The sequence below is a fragment of the Argiope bruennichi genome, chromosome 6 (genome assembly GCF_947563725.1).
Source record: "Argiope bruennichi chromosome 6, qqArgBrue1.1, whole genome shotgun sequence".
In the NCBI taxonomy this organism is placed as follows: domain Eukaryota; kingdom Metazoa; phylum Arthropoda; class Arachnida; order Araneae; family Araneidae; genus Argiope; species Argiope bruennichi.
Window position 1 is genome coordinate 127,749,792 of NC_079156.1, and position 19,955 is coordinate 127,769,746.

Sequence of the window (19,955 nt, forward strand, 5' to 3'; positions counted from 1 at the left end):
CCGGAACAGATTCCTGAAGGTTCAGCAACAGCATTGTCATCTTTTATTGTGACTCCAAGGAGACAGCCCTTTTCTTCTTATTATTGTGACTCCTCCTATTTCACCTCCAGTGAAATATGTTCATCAAACTCACCCTCTGACATATGCCTTTTGCCATTTTTCGGCCCTTTACTTCGTAGGGGGAGATCAGTATTCACAATCAAATTCGCAGTTCGAGAAGTATTATTACAATCTGAAACAGCATTTCTGGTAAGACATTCTAGAAAATCCATACAAATATTTTCATCGTTATTGAAAGACTCCAATTTGCTATTTTCAATTGATATTTTACATTCTTAATCAGTTGTTGCAAACTTAAAATCTGAAACACCTGATCCTCTTTGCATTTATATTTCAATACTTCTCCATTCAGGGACTATTATCGTATTTTCATAAGCTTTACGATGGCTAATTCAGGTCTGTGAACAGATTTAAAATTTTCCGAAGAAGCTATAAAAGTTACTTTTTCTTTGCTTTGGACTTCCGCCATCTGAACATATGAAATGGGATTAAAATATTTAATATTACAAGGATTCTTCAGCTGTGTAATGTAAGAACTCTATGCAGAAGTCCTATACTTCTTTACTTTTATGGGAAGCGACATAACTTCTACATTATTTTAAACAGCGATAAATGTATAATCTCAGTTTTTTTATTTTTGTTTTGTCGGAAAGATTGACTTAAATACAGAGAATTCTCAATCGAATTTTCTGTAGAATTCTCTTCATCATGCTCTTTATCCCATTCTACTGGCGTTGTCTTGAATACTTTAGTGAAAGTTTTGATGGGAAAAGCAATTGAGATTTTCACCATGTGTCACTACATTATAACAACGTTTGCAATGCTATTGATGTATTAATTTTCAATTTAAATAAAATTCTGTCTTGTCGAATATGTAAAAAAATTATTATTGAAGTGAAAAATTGAAGTTTTTTGTTTCTTTAGGATCTTTATAATGTTGTCATTCGGATGAATTTTAAAATTTCCCTGCTCTTTTTAAAGTTAAAACAGATTCAACACTTAAATAAATTATGAATTGGTCGTTTCTTGAATGACATTCTAGAGCCCATTATGCTAAATTTAAATACGGAATTTAATCCTAATGAAGATTACGAAAACTTTTATTTAAAATCAGTCTTCGCTTTATGATATTACTAATTAATCTACAATATCTTTTGATTTATTTCAACCTGCAAACCAATAAGTCAGTATAAAAATACGATTCAGAAATTCTTGCCCTAGAGCATATTCAGAGTAGAAGAAATGGACGAAGGAAGAACTTATTTTTAACCTGAGTTCTGCTCTTGATTCGAATTTATTACTTCGAGTGTATTTTAGGGATTGATTTGAACAATGAAAATCCCTGTAATGTTAAGAATGTCAAAGAAGATATAATAAAATAAGATGAAAATAAAAGGATAAGAATTTAGGATAGAAGTATACAAGTTTATGAAGTGAAAATGTACATTTCACCAAATTTTATTAAAAATATTTTCTGAGATTTTATTCTTTCAACTGAACTAATAGCTATAAAATACTTTGAAATCCAATGAGATTCTGTTAAAAACATTTTATTAAATATTTTATATGAACAAATTAAGTTTTTTTTTCTTCTCCTCATGCCCCATAAGGAAAGTTTCCCTTTCTATTTTCTTTGTTGGCAGTCAAAACTTTTTTTATGCATATTTATAATTATTTACTTCAAAGATATATTTCTGTAATCAGACAGTATTTGAAGGATTATTTTGAAATGGGTCTGAGAAGAAATATAATATCTGTAAACTCAAATCCGTATCCCTACTATCAGTTCATTTTTAACTGTTTGGGAGTTTCTATTTTAAATATTTCTCAAGTGTAAATCTTGTTGATGATTAAAAATCTATTCCACGCCATTTTTTTAAATTGAGAAGCTAATTCAAAATAGACCTGTTTAAAGTAGGGAAAATATTTTTAAAAACTGGATAAAACCTTGTTATTTATTTTATATATTCAACCCGCTGACAATTGCTGAAAATCAATTTCTTTAAAAGAATACTTAATTTAGTATAAATAAATAAATGTTCTTATATAAATACAATTTTTATGACATACAAAGCATATTCAACGTATTTTCGACAACAAAAAAGCGATATTTGGTATTTATTGCTTGAAAATAAAATCATAATTTATATTGTTTCATCCTCTTCAAAATTCTTCAAAAAAAAAAGTATAAAATTAAAAACTTTCCGAAATAATTTCGCAGATTCTAAGTGAAGAAAGCTGCATTTTGTCTCTAGTTCCGTAGTAGTTGATACCTACCGCTAGAGCTTTATCCATTAAATACTTCAACAACCCCTCAAAAATGTCAATTAAATTTCTACCAAAAAATTATTTCATGTAATAGTAAGAAAAAGCAATAATTTAATTTTCATCAAAAGTTAAAACTATTTAATAACTAGTAAAGTCCTAAACCAAAAATTCAGTATTTAACGTATACATTTTTTCATTATGAAATTTGATTATCTTCTCAATGTTATCTCTTTGAAGGTATTGAATTAAACACAGTATTGTAATTTTTTAGAACGCTAGTTTTCGTAAGATTAAGAAAATATGAATGTACGAAGTCCGTGTTTTCCTTTTTTTTTTTTTTTTTTTTTCATTAGCCGTAATTTCTCTGCCTTTTAATTGCACTATCATTTCATTCCACAAATTAGCACAAGCTGGGCATTAAAAGGGCATTCCTTTCTGCAGTGTACTTCCTATTTTTATGTTTAATAAGACTTCCCTTTCGAGTAAAGCCTTCATTACAAACGTTGCACACGAAAGGTCTGCCACCGATGTGGGTTCGATAATGAGTGTCGCGATTTCCTTTCTGATTAAATTTTTTTCCGCATATATCACAAACATAAGATTTTTCGCCAGTGTGGATTCTGTAATGTACGTCGCGATCTGATTTCCGAAAGAATTGTTTATCACATACATAGCACTTGTAGGGTTTGTCGCCAGTATGGGTTCGATAATGTCTGTAGAGATTATGTTGAAGAGTGAATTCCTTGGAACATAAACGGCAAGAAAATTTCTTCTTACGAGGACACATTCCTGAAGGTCCAGTTACGGCATCGTCATCCTTTTTGGTAGAATTAAGTTTCTTCACGTCTGTAGCCATTTTCTTCTTCTTATTGTGAACCTGAGATTGCACTTCCAGTGAAGTAAGTCCATCAGTCTCACCCTCTGATACTTGCCTTTTGCTATTTTTCAGCTCCTTACTTCCATGAGGGAGAACAGAATTCACATTCAAACTCACTATTCCAGAAATATTATTACTATCTGAAATAGTTTTGTTGATAACACATTCTAGAAAGTATATGAAATTATTTTTATCCTTATTCAAAGATTGCCATTTGCTGTTTTCAAGATACATCTTACATCCATCATCAGTTGTATGCATAACACCCGATACACCTAACCCTCTTTCCTTTTGTATATCAAAAGTGCTTGATCTGGTGACAGCTTCCGTTTTTTTACAAGATTCACGTTGATCAGTTTCAAGTCTGTAACGAGATTCCACATTTTCTGAAGAAACTAAAATAGATGTATTTTCTTTAGCTGCGACTTCAATCATCTGAACTTCTGAAATAAGATTGAAATATGAAATATCACAAGGATTGCATATTTGTGCGTTGTTGGAGCTCTCTGCCAAAGTTCTACACCTGTTTCCGTTTGAGGAAAGCGACTTGACTTCTTCATTATTTTGAAACAGTGATAAATGGATGAGCTCTGATTTTTTACTTTCGTTTTGCTGGTCAGCTTGACTAGAATGCCGAAAACTGTCATTTGAATTTTCTACACATTTGTCTTTCGCCTTTTCATCTAAATTTCCTCTCTTTTGAAGTGAGTACACACTGTCATAATTCTTATAAAAAAAGCAAGGGGGATTTTCACCATAAGTCACTACGTTGTCACAAAGTTGGCACAGGTAGAGTTTAGATGTGATTCCCTGTTTTTAAAAAACTAACGGTAAATTATGTAAACAGATGTAGGCTCCCAGCGCCATCTATTGAGTGATCCAATATGCAAGAAAAGTGCAATATAACTCTAAAATTTTCAAAAATCTAATTTTCTCACAAGTTAACAGGATCAAAAGGGTTTGCAATAATAAAAATTCTTATATTGAAGCATCAAACAACCTCCTTAAAAATTTAATTAAAAATGAATTTCCTAGAAATTACTGTAATGTCAATTTTTTAATTAAACAAGGTATGGTTTGGGATTAATCCTTTGACTTAAATAAAAATAGAACTTTCCTTGCATATTGGATCACTCAATAGATGGCGCTGGGAGCCTACATCTGTTTACATAATTTACCGTTAGTTTTCTAAAAACAGGGAATCACAATCGATAGTTTAAAGTTTCCTTGACTGTTGATGGTATGTACTGGCCTTTTCGTTTTCAATTTTTAATTTTAGTGCTATTTTTTGTTTTTATTGTTATTTTTGTTATTGTATTTTTACTTTGTTGTGGTTAATTTCTTCTAATTTGTTGTTTTATATTTCCTTTCTGTTAAAATGGTATATCTCTTGAGCATAATTTCAGGGGATTTTTGGGTCACGAGGAATCATTATTAGACAATGTCTGTATTTCCTCACAGAAAAAATCCCTTTCTTTGAATCCCTGCCTGAGAGTGACCCTTGAAAAAGTCTTCAGGCCGGATTCTTTTTTTATATTTTTTATAATTTTTTTTGGTTTATTTTATTTATTTTTTGATTTTTTGTTTTTCCTATTAACTTGATTCTAATACTTTTGTATATATATATATATATATATATATATATATACGTATTTGCTTCTAAATTCTGTTTCAGTAATCAGATTATACATAAATGACTGTATTAGGATGGAAAATATAATATCCTTAAAATAAAATACGAACATTTTTTTTTTAATATTATCATGTTTGATATATTGCGCTTTTGTATTTCAAATCTTTTACAAGCATGTATTTTAATGCTCCTTAAGTTTCAACTAAAGTGTTGGCCACCATATTTGACCGTAATCATAAATTACGATTTCCTTTAAAAATAGATCTTTTTTTTTTTTTTTTTTTTTTTTTTTGTTTAAAGTGCGATTTAACCCTTTAAAAGCTGAAACATCTTTTCTGATTTTGTTCTTTGCAATACATTTTAATTTTAGATTTTCAAAATGACATAAATTCGATATTTGAAAGAACGCGTGAAAATATGATGTAGAAAAATTTTCAATTTCTACACTCTCTTAAGCAAATAAATATGAAGAATGAAAAAGATAAGAATTCATAATTTTACATATGGCAAGATAGGATACTGCTAGGGAAGGTTATTGCGATAGTTAGTTAATGTTCTGATCACAAACAAAATTTATTTCAAAGTATGCCGATTATCAGATGGTAGTGATCGTAAGAAATTAATCCGTTACTACGGTTTTCACTCTCTTGTACCATTTCGATTCCTAAATTCTGAATTGTTTTGTTTTTTTAGAAAAGATACTAAATTTTTTTTTGAGAAAAGCATAAATGAGAATTTTTTTTTAGTTGGAAACAAATATATTTGTTCAGATTTGACAAAATTCCTGAAGTGTCACTTGCATTTCCTGTAAATTTCTTTTTGTAGTCATTATGTTATTTTTTTTTTCGTCTGGTTCTTCTAGTTGTGATACTGAACTACAACAATAATGACTATCACAATTTTTCACTATTCCATTTCAATATGGTACGCATGTTTTGATCCTATTCTTTAAAAAATTCCAATTAATCAAAAATACAAAGTAATAAATAACATTTCATGCAGAGACGAAATCCAGATTTCAGTTTCCTCTGGTAGTTAATCGTAAAGGCATTGCAAATGATTAAAAATTAAATTCGTGGCTCTTTCTACGGTTAAAATAGATTCATTCTCTGAATAATTTATGAACACGTTCGTTTCATAAACAACGTACTAGAACCTTCGCTTTAAATTTAAGTGTTTGGCGATGATTTTACAATAATATCTAAAATCTGAAGTCAGCCATCGCATTAAGTAATTCCGTTTGAAGTTTTTTTTAATCATATTAGTTCCGAAATCAATTTGGTATTAAAAAGGAATGATCAGCGTTTTTTTTAAATAAGTATAGTTTCGTAAACACTTTTCATAATTAATTAACGTTTTCCCATCGCTCTTTCTTTCTGAATTTGAGAGCACTTTGGCTATTAATTTGAAAAAAAGAAATTCTTATGTTCCAATTGAAACTACATGCAGTTAATCCTATAATAAGAAATTGACCTTCCTAGAAAAATGAGAGAAGAGAACACTATTTCAACAAAACTGCCTATTGGATGTACTGGAGCAAGTCGTCGATATTTACTGATTAAAATATCAATTTAAAAAAAATAAAAGAATTTAGAATCACAAAATAAACTGACTCAATTTCAATAGGATTGTTCGAAATCGAGGTTCAATGTACTTCATCAACGAAAAGATTTGTTGAAATACACAACTGATTGAAATATATGAAAAGAAATTACATTGGGATGATAAAATTATTCAAAATGCAACCGCTTTCCACATCACCCAAGAGGTACGGTGCTTGGAATGCATTACCACTTTAGCGAAATGTGCAGGGCAGGTTCCCCAGTAGGTATATCTCCCGCATAAACTGAAGAATGGAAATGGAAAAAAAACAATAAGATGTAAGCTTCAAGTAGAGATAAATCTAAATTTTGGCCAGCCTGACTTTTAATACGATTTCAAAATTTTTAATATCTGCTTCATTTTCCATTTTCCGTTATTTTCTCTATCAATCTACTTAAGAAAATACCATTCTTATAGGGTGCATCCGAAATCATAGCCAAATTTTAAAAGTAAATAAAATAAGTATAAAGAATTATTTTTTTATATAGGAATGTGAAGTAGAAATGAAAAGTTTTGGCGGAAAATAATGACGAGGAAATAAAAAGAAAGCTGTTCACTTAAAAAAATATTTCAGCAAGTGAGCAAATGTGCCACCGTCAACAACAGTACTCTTCTGGAATCATACAGCAAGTGATTGGCATACACTTTTTCGAAGATCCCTGGTGTTCATTTGCAGCATGACTGACAGTTTTGCATTGGAGTCCTCACCAGAATCAACTGGAGTTTTTGCGCTTTGCTTTTACTTGCTTTCACTTACTTGTTCCGTGTACACTTTTCATTTCCGACCCCATATTGTAATATAAAAATATGTTTCTTTGTATATATTTTAGACCTTAAAGTTTGGCCCATGAATTCAGAGATACCCTGCATAATCCTCGGTATCAAGGATCGAAATATTCGATTATACATTCACGGCGCAGGAATTATCTTTTCGAATGGGGCTTACACCTGATGGCGTTAAATATGTGCATTGCATGATGTCATATTTTGTTTCAAGTCATTCGTCAAAATATTTATGGCAATGGCAACATGTACAAATATGATGTTCCATTGCATTTTTCACACTCCGTTCTTAAATAATTTTGAGGTTAAAACACTTAATAACCAATATGATTCTACAATAAATTATAAAATCTTTTTTTTCATTGAAATTTTCCATTTACAGTTTTCATTTTATTAAGCTATAAAAATAAATAAATTAACAAACATTATTAAATAATACCAAAATAATAACACTATGTACTACACACAATCGTAGTAAAATAGACCTGCGAAACATAATTTGGTATCATAAAATTCATATTACTAATCTAGAGATTTCTCCACTCATTTACTATATTTAAATATATATTTATATTAATTAAAACTATATTTAACGCCATCTTTAAGTATCCATTTCCGGTTCTTACTAATACAACATTTGAGAATTGTGTGCAATAATATTCATCGATATTTTAAAAATTCACATAAATACATTCACTTAGTTATAATCTGTAGTGCGTATCTGAAGAAAAATTTAGTGAACTAAAGTTTGTCACAGTATTATTTCTTTTGATTGTTTGGGTTGCGATATTGGCAGGAAAGACTCATTACAACTAAATTATAAACATATGTGCCAAGTTTCGAAATTTCTACCATGAAATATTCCAATAACGATGGACGGCAAAAAGCAGCAAATTTAGAACATTTCAATTTTGCATTTAGTAAAGATCATTATAACATTTAAAAATACAACTATTTTCTTATGAAATACGACATTCAATTATCTGAATAGTTATTGAAAAATCAAATTGTCTAAAATTGAGACCATTTTAGCCGAATATAAAATTTAATTATAAAAATGTTTGCTAAATAAAATATTGAAAAGTTATTAAGCTTGGCGGTAGTGCATTAAAAACAGCAAAATAAACTTACAGTTGATTTATGAATACTCAAATCACGGATCCAATTGCACTTTATTATTAAGATGTTGCATTTGGCAGAATAAAATTCTAATAATGTACCAACTAGCCATCTGGATAACATTTCAGGTGAAATCCGTTTACTCTGCGAAGCAGACGGCAACAGAAGTCAGAATAAAGAGAAAAAATTATTCCACTCCCTGTGTTTTAATAGTTACAATGATTCGAATTGTAACAATTTCAATTGTTACGCAGAAACAATATGGTTTCAGAATAGTGTTTATAACTGGTCTGTGTTAGGATATAGAAGTATTGTTGCTGAATACCTTCCATGATAAAAAAAAATAGTGTTACTTTATATTATACAATTACATTCAGTACATTTTGTAAACTATTTTCTCATTGATGCATTGAAATTAGAATAAATCATTCTTAGATTATATGCTATAACAATATTTACAGTATGTGTAAAAACAATGTATGATATGCCTTATTTGAAACGAACTCCGAAATTCTTCATGGTTTTAAAAGTAATAACTGCATTTTTAGTAGAAACGTAATGTACCACCAAATGCACACATTCTTTTATTACAAAATAACAAATTGGGAAGAATGCAACATATTTTAAGTTAAGTGAAAGATAAAGTTGCTTAAATTCATATCAAGCTATAAAAATACGTCCATGACAAACAACTCCAAATTACAGAATTTTATAATAATTTATTGGTTTTAAGATTTAATTCTCTAATGAAGTTCGCAAATGTTAATAATATTCCATTTTATCTGCATAAAATTTTGAACCTTAAGTATGGCTATATGAAAATAAAGTTACTGTTACAAAACAGTATCTGTATACGGAATTTTTCAGTTTCCGTGGACCAAAAAAAAAATTGCCAACTGTTGGCGTGGTGTTTAATCAAATTTTTATTAATTAAACATCACAATTAAATTTTTGTTGTAAACCTAAATCAATTCATTACTACACTTATGGCGCAAAGTTGCGTAAAATAAAAACGAAACTTTGAGGAATTTGTTGAAATTTTTTTGATTTGGCGACAATATTTTAACTCGGCCCCCTCGGAAGCGGAAAAGTGCCCTGAGTTCTATTAAATTATTGCGTTCATGTGCATGCGAAAGAAAAGATCGACAAATGGGCAACCATTCGACAGATTTGGTTCAAAATTTGGTAATATTTTGGTTGACTCGAATTATAAATAGAATTGCACCAAATTGTATTAACTAGCTTTATGAGTTTTGTATTTATTGAGTTCCAATTTACTCTAATCGATAGTTAGACAAACTTCCTAAAAATTGATTTCTTTCAAAATTTGACGAAAATTTTGAAATTTTGTCATTATTTCATATACCAAATTTAATTAACTGTGGCAAATAACTGTAAGCGTTTTTCAGTTATCGAGTTCAAAGGCTGACAGTATTCTTCTTCTTTTGCACAGCCGACCATCTCACTATCACTGAACGAGGCAGTATCGACAGGATTTGTTGTTGCCGACTGTTGTCTTTAACATAATCCATCCATATAACTGACAAATTCTCCGAAAAAGCTTCCTCTTCGAGATGTTTGGCCTAAGTGGCTAAACAGTGACCTTCACCCTCATTTTCTCTTACATTTGTCATCCTGTTTTACGAGCAGCAGGTCAACACTTTGAGAAAACTTTCTCAAAATTCTCTCTATTCCTCCGAATTTACGTCCCATAACAGAAGAAAGGCAATCACTTATAAACTTTAAATTTTTGGCAAAAAAAAAAAAAAAAAACTGCAAATTTTTAACATTATGCATTGCAATATTTTAAGATATTCTGGCACCATTACTTCTGCGCTTAAGTCGTTATCTTCAATTTTTAGATTCTTTTTTAGTTTTGAGACTTCTATACAATCGTTTAAATAATGGTAAGCAGTACCGATTCCTCCAGAGATGCATTTATTTCTCTGCATTCCTCCGAATTGAGACTGACAGATTGATGGATAAACAAAATAACAAACAAGTAATAGATGTTTAAAAAAATATTCAGTTCCTACTTAGGTCAACAAAGAAAAATTTTATTTTAGTTACTTTTTATTAAATAATTATTAAAAAAAAATTATTGATTTTCGCAAAAATTGAACTCGCATTATTCACCTTCTCGTGAAAAATAATGAAATCCTTGCATTTTACCGATTGAACTACTGCCTGTTGATTTCAATTTTCATTACAAAACTACTAAAACCTTTTTTTAATATATTAAAGATTAATTAAATTTAAATAATGAATAATTATTTGAAAAAACTGCATTGACATCAAGTATCATCCAGTACAAGTTTAAAAAAATGTATTTAAACTTGAGTGGATGAATAAAAGTTATTTCATTAACGATTGAAAATTTGAACAAGATATATAAATAAATATAAATGGGAAGAGTGTGAACTAATAGTAGGAATTGAAAAAGAAAAAAAACTTTTCTAGTTCTCAGATTGTTAAAAATAATTTAATTAAACATTCAAGGGTAAAACATCAGTGAATGGCATTCCGTATCTGAAAATGAAAACACAAAAGAAGGAAGAATTTATTTAACAGTCTCTGGTTTTGAACTGTATATATCTGTTAAATTTTGACGGAATCACTGAAAATACCCTAGTAGCACACAAATATTATACAATATTTTATGACATTGATCAATATTCGAACTATTATTTAACATTTTTATAATATCTCAGAATATTGTGCAACAGGCTATGCTACATGAGTATCGAATGTCTGTCTCTTTGTCTAAATGTGTGCAAGGTGTGCCCTCAGTAAGTACACAGCGTGATTAACTGAAGAAATGAAATTCGATCTACGGTCTCCTCCCTAACTGTAAATGTGTCCCAGTTATTAGTCTCAAACAGTTTATAAATAAATTTATTGTTGAAATAAACGTATACTCCTTTTTTCTGTCCTAACGTCCGATGCTCAAAACGCCCTCTCTAGTCACGAGAGGAATAATTTTACTGGAATAATTTACAATTTTTATTGTTAAAATAAGAATAATTTGTCTTCAATTGAGTAAAACCTAAAGATATAAAACCTGATTTAGTTGTTTTATTTCGTTAACGACGCCAAATTGGTTATATCTAAAAAACAAACTAAAGATGCATTGAAAGATTCACCAAAAATGTGCTACGAAATTCATCCGTTTGATCGTTTGAGCCACCACCTTACGACAAAATGAAAAGGGATCTTAAAGTAGATTTCAACAAGCCAGATTGTGAACAAATGTGCCAAAAGTAGCAACTTCTTTCATGAAATATGCAAATCACGATTGTCGCCAAACATAATAATTTCATGATTTTTCATTTCCCCATTTGGACATCTTATCATTTTAATATTTATAAATTCTGATATTTTCTATGGAAGTACACATCTGATAATTTGAATCGTCATTACATGAGGAAAATTTTCAGGACGAGTCCATTTTATTTAGGATAGAATGCATTCATAATTTGAATTTAGTAAATAAACTATTTAAAACTCCATCAAACTTAGCAATAAAAATGAGTAAAAACAACTTACAAATGCTTTCTGAAACATCAACTTACGGACCTGGTGCATGATTTTAAGAAGTTGTAACTTCCATGCAAATAAATTTCCATAAATGAAAATAAATCAGCTTTAAAATATTTCATGAGTAATGTCTTTTCTTTGCGAAACGGTCCACAACAGACTTAGGAGTAAAGAGAAGCAGATATTTTTCTCCGTTTTTTGCAATAGTAACAATGACTGTAACTGTAACAATGCTTTAATTATAAAACGGAAACAATGCACATATAGTAAAGCATTCTTTTGTCTTTTAAGAGATTTAACTATTATATATATATTCACTGTTAAAAATGAGACTAATATTGTTTCTGAATACTATATACTAGATTGGATACTATGAAACGGAACGCTGAATAAAAATAAAAATCAAAAAGCGAAATTTTTCATATTATTTATTATATTCAATTGAAATGACGTCCATTGACATCTACAACTTATTGTGAACGATTGGAAAAGTCATACATTCCTTTTTGAAAACAGAATCCTCATTTTTATAGTTAATAAACAATTCAAAGTCTTTTATAAAATAATTTTAGTTACTGAGTTTTTTTTTCTCTTAACAAATAATTCATAATTACGAAAAAGATATTAATCGGTCGGTGAAATATATGGTCAATATGGAGGATGTGGTAATTTTTCATATTGTAAAGAAGTTAATTCGTTAACACTGATTTAAGCTTTATGTGGTTGTGCGTTCTCATGCAATAATATTGCGCTTTTCATAAGTTTCTCATGCATGACGCCAATTTCATGGCAATAGCACTCCACTATAATGATTTCGGCTGTTATAGGAAGGAATACTGGATCACTCCTTTGGCATTCCACCATCTGGTAACCCTGATCCTTTTTTTTTTCTTTATGAAATTTCAGCTTATGTGCGTATTCTACTCAATAGGTCAGTAATTTTCGATTAACATACAAAATCCACTTTTCATCACGTGATGATTTGGTGTAAAAGGCAATCGTTTATTGAGAAGCAGCAAAAATGCGCACTTGCTCGTGCAGTCGATCATCTGAAGTTGCGTCAATTCGTACTGCACATATGAGTCTAATTTTTTTTACTTTATTTATTGCACGCAGATGTTTTAACACAGTCGCATGGCTAGTTCATAGTTTAGACCGAAGTTCACGAATAGTTGTGTGTGGATAAGATTCCACATTCGTCCTTACTTCCTTGTTATTGATATGGGCCAATGGTCTTCCTCCATACTCAGATTACCAGAACGGAATTTTTGGAACCAATAACTAGCATTTTTTTCATTAGTCGATCCATTCCCAAATGCGTCATTAATATTTATCGGATCTTGACTTGCGCAAAAATTCAGTTTGAACTCATACAATGAACCTATAGTGAGGTTATAATTAAAGTGCAAGTGTTTGAAGGACCGTAAAAGAAAAACTACTTTTAGAATGTTAAAGAAATTTGGTATATATTATATTTACAACATGGGAAAATTAATTACACTATAAAAAAATTAGTCCAACTTTTTGTCATAGGTGACGTTATTTAATAACATTTTATACATTTTAATTATAATGTTTTCTTTTTTAAAATAGAAAATGTTCAATACGGGATCCTTCAAATTCTATCAAATGCTGTAGACGCAAGACAGCGTGATCCGCAGTAGTAAATATTTTTTCCTGCTGAATTTCTAAGACATGTCTAGTAATGCTGCTTTTTAAAGCAACAACAGAGTTAGGTTTGTGACTGTAGACACTATCTTTTAAATATCCCTACATCCAGAAATCGGAAGGATTCAAATTAGGTGAACGAGGTGGCCACGCATTTGGGAAACATCTGCTAACTACACGACTCTCACTGAAAATTCGGTGAAGCAGTTGTGTAACACAATGAACAATGTGAGGTGGTGCTCCATCTTGCATGAATATTGTTGAATCGAGGAATTTTCTGTCTTGCAATACAAGGATCACATTACTTTCTAAAATTTGAGTGTAATTAGTGCCTCTTATGTTGCAGCGAACTAGCCCTGTTGGTGTAAGATTTTAGGGTAAAAAATAGACCAATAATAAAGTCAGCAGTAATACCACACCATATTGCAACACACGTTGAATGTAAGGGTTTCTCTAAAACAGTTTGCAGGTTGGATGCGCTACATATCCTACAATTGTTTGTGTTGACTTGTCCGGATAAAGTAAAATGCATTCCATCAGTATATAAAATCTTTCGAATCCATGATTCCTTTTCATCCATTTTGGTAAGAATGAAGTTGGCAAAATCAATTCTTTGTTGTGTATTACCTATTTGCAAGAACTGCAAAAATTTTTATTTTATACAGATAGCGTCTTAAAATATAGCGCAAGACTTCGAGACGGTCTTTCATGGTTTTGATAAAGTCCTTGCTACAAGTCTAGTGCTTACAGGTCGCTGATCCACTAACTCTGAATCAATTGCCTCCCTAATATCTTCCACGATTTCCTGATTCACAGATCTTCTTATAGCTTCAAATTTATTAATCCTTTTCTTTAAACAATTCACAGACATCAGTCCTTTTCTCAAATCTTTAAGACGGCGATATTCATTTAAAGCAGCACTATAATTGCTATTCTTTTGATAATAACATTTTACTAACAGAGCACGGTCTACCTTTAACAAAGTCATAGCTGTAGTTTAAAGATATATGACTTTTATCATCATAATGACTTCATAATTGAAGTGGTATTCATTTTGACACAGTACAGAGCAAAAGCAACGTTTTATTGTAAAAAAATTGAACTAATTTTTTATATAGTATTTAATTTCCCCATGTTGTAAATTTAACATATACCAAATTTCTTCAACATACACCAAGTAGTTTTTCTTTTACAGTCCTTCAAACTCTTACACTTAATTATGATCACACTGCAGATATAAATCCTGTTTTGTTTCAAAATTCTTTCGCAGAAAAATAAAATAAAAATGGGATACAAACATGAAAAATATTACGAAATGTGTAAGAATTCCTATAAAATTTATAAATTAAAATATCGGGCGCATGTGGCAATGAACCTCTCTCAGTAGCAGCCGAACACAGACTAAACATAAACGCCCTTTTCATAGTTTCCAACCTAATAACTACATTCAGAATTTTTTGAGTATAATTTTCGCAGTGATAGGTTAAAACTAAAGTAAATAATTCTTAGATTATGGGCTATCAAAATATTTCAAATAAAAATCTGAAATTCTTCATGAGTTTAAAGATAATAATTGCATCTTAGTAAATGAAATTTAATGTACTACAGAACACACATATTCAATTATTAGCACTGTGAAAATTGGAGAAAATGCATCACATTTTAAATTAAAGGAAATATAAAGTTTCTTAAATTTTAATCAAAAGCGCATAGTGTAAAAAACACAAACACTCTAAAAATTACATATTTTAAACTGAATTTGAATAATTCAGTTTAAAATATATATTATATATAAATATGTATTATATGTAAATATGTAAAATATGTATTCAATATTTTTTGTCACAGAATGCTTAACAAATTAAAGATCTCTCCGATGAGTTGGTAACAAAAAGGAAGTAAAATTCGTACTTCACATCGATTTTGAGAACATAATGTCTTTGAATTATTTCTGATATAAAAATTAAAACATTGAGAATATGCCTTGTGAAGAATTAGCTTCCTTCCCCATAGAATTTTTAAAAAAATGATTGAATTCATAATTGCTTATGTCCCGCTTCAGTTCATACACAAAACTCTTCAAAATAACATTGGATTTATTGCTTTCTGCGCAACTCTAAATCTCGACAAAATTTTGCTTCAGAATTAACAACTTCTGAGATGAATAATGCAAGAAACTATTGGATTTCAGTTGTACAAAATCAGTGTTTTCCTGCAGAAATCAAAGCATTAGAGAATAATCGTTTCAACCTCAAAAATTTCTCGTTTTCACCCATTTCTAAAAGATAATATTTTACGACTTAGTGGTGCGCTACAGTTCGCACGGATATCACTTAAACATCGACATCCAATGTTACTTGAATGATCCGAATAATAATGTTGACTAATATACTAGGTAGGGATGGGGAAATGAATGCAAAACACATGGGTGAAGGACACGTGGTTAACGCAAGTGGCAGTACCGCAAACGGTTTTTTTCTGATAAAAGAATGTTAATTGATGTCTTTATTCAAGTTTAACAATGAAACAGGGAATACCGGCAGCAGAGGAGTGAACCTGTGCTATTCAAACTAAATACTTCCAGTTGAAATTCCTTCAAAGTAAATTTGAATAATATGTGATTGAATTTTAGCATTTTATTGCTGATTGGTTGGTTTCAGTTTTAGGCCATGAACCATGTCTGGCCATGTTGCAATAAGCAAAATGTAAAAGAAGCTTTATTAAACATAAAAAATATATAAAGCGCAGAACCATGATAAAATTTTTATAATGCATGAAGATATAACAATAAATGTAAAACATTTATAAATGTTAAAAACAAACAACAAAACATTGTTTTTGAAAAATAAGTGATAAAGAAACTAATGATTGAAAGTTGTTAAAATTTTTAAAATGATAAGAAAAAAAATTGTGAAATGATTAAATACGATTTGAAAAGCCAGTGGCTCTAAAGATATTTTATTGATATTCCTGACCCCCACGTCCTTTAAAATGACTGATGATGTATGAAAATATTGGAGAGATAAAAATTAAAAGTAAGGTATCCAATTAAAATGTGTTTTACACTAAAATCAATTTGACACATTAGGCAAATGGGTGCTCTTTCGCCAAAAATAAGCTACTGCGCTAATAATAATTAATTATAGAATTTTGAATACATTTTCTTTTCATAATATTGATAAATTAGGAACTAACCAATATATAAAATTAGCGATAATACTGTTAATGGCAGATACTTGATTTTGAATATTTCACACATTTTTGTTTGAAGACTCAAAAAAAATTAAATTTCATTACATTATAAATATTATGACTCGGAATACAGATGATAAAATGCCTGAAGAGAAACATTTTCAACAAAAAAATGAACATAATCAAGATTTTTTTTTTTTTTAATGTAGTCATTTTTATGTTCAGTGAAAAAATTTTGTGCACTCGTTGCATATTGCGTCTTTATATATGATTTTTTTTTACCAATACTATTACGTATTGGTATTACGTATTACGCTTAAGTCTACTTCTGTTAACCCATGACGCTTCGAAAAGTAATTCGATGCATAAATATTTGCCGAATAAGAGGACTTGTTTATTGCTCTGAAAAATTAATATATATGAAATTTTTTTGTTGAATTTTCCCGGAAAATTAATCTGCCTCGTTTTACCAGTCTTAATTATTTTTACCATTCAAAATTTAAGAAAATAAATAAAACGACAAAACGATGCACTGCCTTGAATGTGCCTGAGAGGAGGCATCAGAGTGCTAAGGGTTATTACAATGAATGTTGAATAAAGAATGTATTAAGTATCTGTCACGAAATAACATTCAGATTCTCTTACAGTATCTAATCCTTAAGTTAAAAGTTTAGTTTATCATCCAATAACAACCTGAAAATTCATGTTTCTCCTACTGCCAAATATGTTTAGCAAATGTTAGAGTGGAAAGGCCAGTCAATCTTTACATACATGCAACAAACGGTGATCCTAAGAATATCAATTATTCGAGAGATTTAGAAAAGTCATCTGTCAATAGGTATTAATTATAGTTGGAAGTTCCATATTACCTCTTAAGAATTTGAATATAATTATTTGAAAAATTTTCTATTTTAAAATATGTGCACTTTGCCTTTTCTTACACACATGTAGAACATAGGCAGAAGCTGCAAGTACAACGGCCAGTTAGAAACATTTTACTCTTAAATTTATTAAAACAACATTCCGTTATGTCCGGGAAATAGTTAAATTACGAACTAACGAATTTAATGAGCTGAGTAATTGAATTAATCGCGTTGAAGAATAATTGAATAGGAATGATTATGCTTCGAATTTCAGAATTCTGTAAAATTAATCTTTTGTTTCAGAAATTGATTGCCAAAGCGCCGTTTGTTTTATAACTAATTACACTGCTGGACTGCAAATATTATTATTCATTAATAAATCATTCAAGTTAAAAAAAAATTTCTTCCATCAGTTTAAAATCAAAATGTTGCAGTCGATTATTACAATTATTAATCGAACTTATGTATTTTTGTTCATGGTGACTTGAAACCAAAACAAGTAATAATAATTGCTGTATTAGAAGGGAGTGGAACATTTATTTTAAATATAAAGGGTTTAAAAGTTTTTCGAGGATTGAAACCTAATAAAAAGATATAAATAATATTAAAACACTTATATATAAATACGTTTGATCTTAAAATATATTTTCATTGTCAATTATTAATATAGTGCAAGTAGATAAGTGGGTAGCAGTAGGTCGGATATCAGGAAATATGTTCCGTCAAAGTAGTAAAATTCAGACAATAACTTTAAAAATACAACTTTGAGTAAATTCGAAAAAAAAATGTAAAAAGCTTCATAGAAGAGCAAAATAGTTATTTCCGTAATTTGATAATTAATTTCACTTGTGTTCTCTCCTGCGATGCGCATTGCAAAGGCTGCTTGTCCTGAATGCCTTTCCACAAACCGACCATTTATAAGGTTTTTCTCCAGTTTGCTTCGTAACATCTGTATTAAGATCACCTTATGAGCAAAACCTTTATTGCAGACGTTGCACACGAAAGGTCTTTCTCCTGTGTTGTATAGATAATGGGTGATGAGATTCGATTGCTGACTGAATAATTTTCCACATATTTCACAAACATAAGAATTTTCGCCAGTGTGGAGTCTGTAATGTCGGTCGAGATCTGCTTTCCGAGAGAATTTTTTCTTACATATATTGCACATAAAGGCCTCGTCGTCTGTGTATGTTTGATAAGAAGTCCTAAGAATATCTTTCCTACTGAAGGTCTTAGGAAATTTCTTCTTACGGGGTCACATTCCGGAAGGTCCAGCAACAGCATTGTCATCTTCCTTGGAAGGGACAGAGTCCTTCACGTAGGTAGCCATTTTCGTCTTCTTACTGTGAACCTGAGAGTGAACATGACTTTTGCCATTTTTCGGCTCCTTACTTCCTGATTACTTCAAATTCAATTCGCAATGCCAGAAGTATTATTACAATCCGAAACAACATTTCTGATAACACATTCTAGAGAATCCATAAAAATAATTTTATCATCATTCAAAAATAGCCATTTGCTCTTTTCAAGAGATATCTTATATATTTCATCGGTTGTTGCATGCATAAGATCTGAAACACCTCATCCTCTTTGTTTTTGTATCTCAACACCACTTGATCCGGCAGCAACTGTCGTTTCTCCATAAGCTTCACGTTGGACGTTTTCAGGCCTGTAACGAGATTCAACATTTTCTGAAGAAGCTGTAAAAGATGCGTTTTCTTTGCTTTGAACTTCTGTCATTTGAACATCTGAAATGGGATTAAAATAAGAAATATCACAAGTATCATTTAGTTGTGCATTGTTGTAACTCTCTACAGAAGTCCTATATTTATTTACTTTTGTGAGAAGCGATTTAACTTCTTCATTATGTTGAAAAACAGCGATACATTTATATTTTTCGATAAAATGATATCAGAAAGATTGACTTAAATACCCTAAACTGTCATTTGAATTTACCGTAGAATTCTCTGTCATTTCGTCATGCCTTTCATCCAATTCTACTGGGCGTTGGCGTGAATATTTGTAGCAAATTTGTTATGGAAGTAGGAAGGGTAATTTTCATCATGTGTCACTGCTTTATCACAACATTTGCAACGACATTGATCCATTAATTTTCAATTTAAATAAAATTATGTCTTCTAAAAAGTGTAAAATAAATTATTATTGAAGATAAAAATGGAAGATTTTTCTTTCTTCGGGATTTTTATCCTTGTTGTCATTCTGGTGAGTTTTAAAATTTCGCAGCTCTTTCTACAGTTAAAACAGATTCAGCACTTGAATAAATTATGAATTCTTCAATAACATGCTTGAGCCCCTTGTCCCGAATTTAAATACAGGATTCGATCCTAATGAA

The 19,955-nt window shown here is 30.1% G+C and overlaps 1 protein-coding gene across 1 annotated transcript; it reads right to left on the minus strand.

The window, feature by feature from the left end:
• Window positions 1-2,728: 2,728 nt before the first annotated feature.
• Window positions 2,729-18,932, minus strand: LOC129972039 (zinc finger protein 585B-like). The gene is made up of 3 exons (XM_056086020.1): window positions 18,862-18,932; window positions 18,567-18,657; window positions 2,729-4,015 (listed from the first exon to the last, which is right to left on the minus strand). Exons 1-3 carry the CDS (start codon window positions 18,930-18,932, stop codon window positions 2,729-2,731), a joined length of 1,449 nt encoding a protein of 482 aa, XP_055941995.1.
• Window positions 18,933-19,955: the final 1,023 nt, after the last annotated feature.

Excerpts from the sequence above, each read along its gene's own strand:
- LOC129972039 (XM_056086020.1), bottom strand. The coding sequence starts at position 18,932 with ATGGCTACCTACGTGAAGGACTCTGTCCCTTCCAAGGAAGATGACAAT. Across the intron at positions 18,658-18,861 it reads GTTGCTGGACCTTCCGGAAT|TCAGCAATCGAATCTCATCA; the intron begins GTGACCCCGTAA and ends AAAATTATTCAG. Across the intron at positions 4,016-18,566 it reads ATAAAGGTTTTGCTCATAAG|GGAATCACATCTAAACTCTA; the intron begins GTGATCTTAATA and ends TTTTAAAAACAG.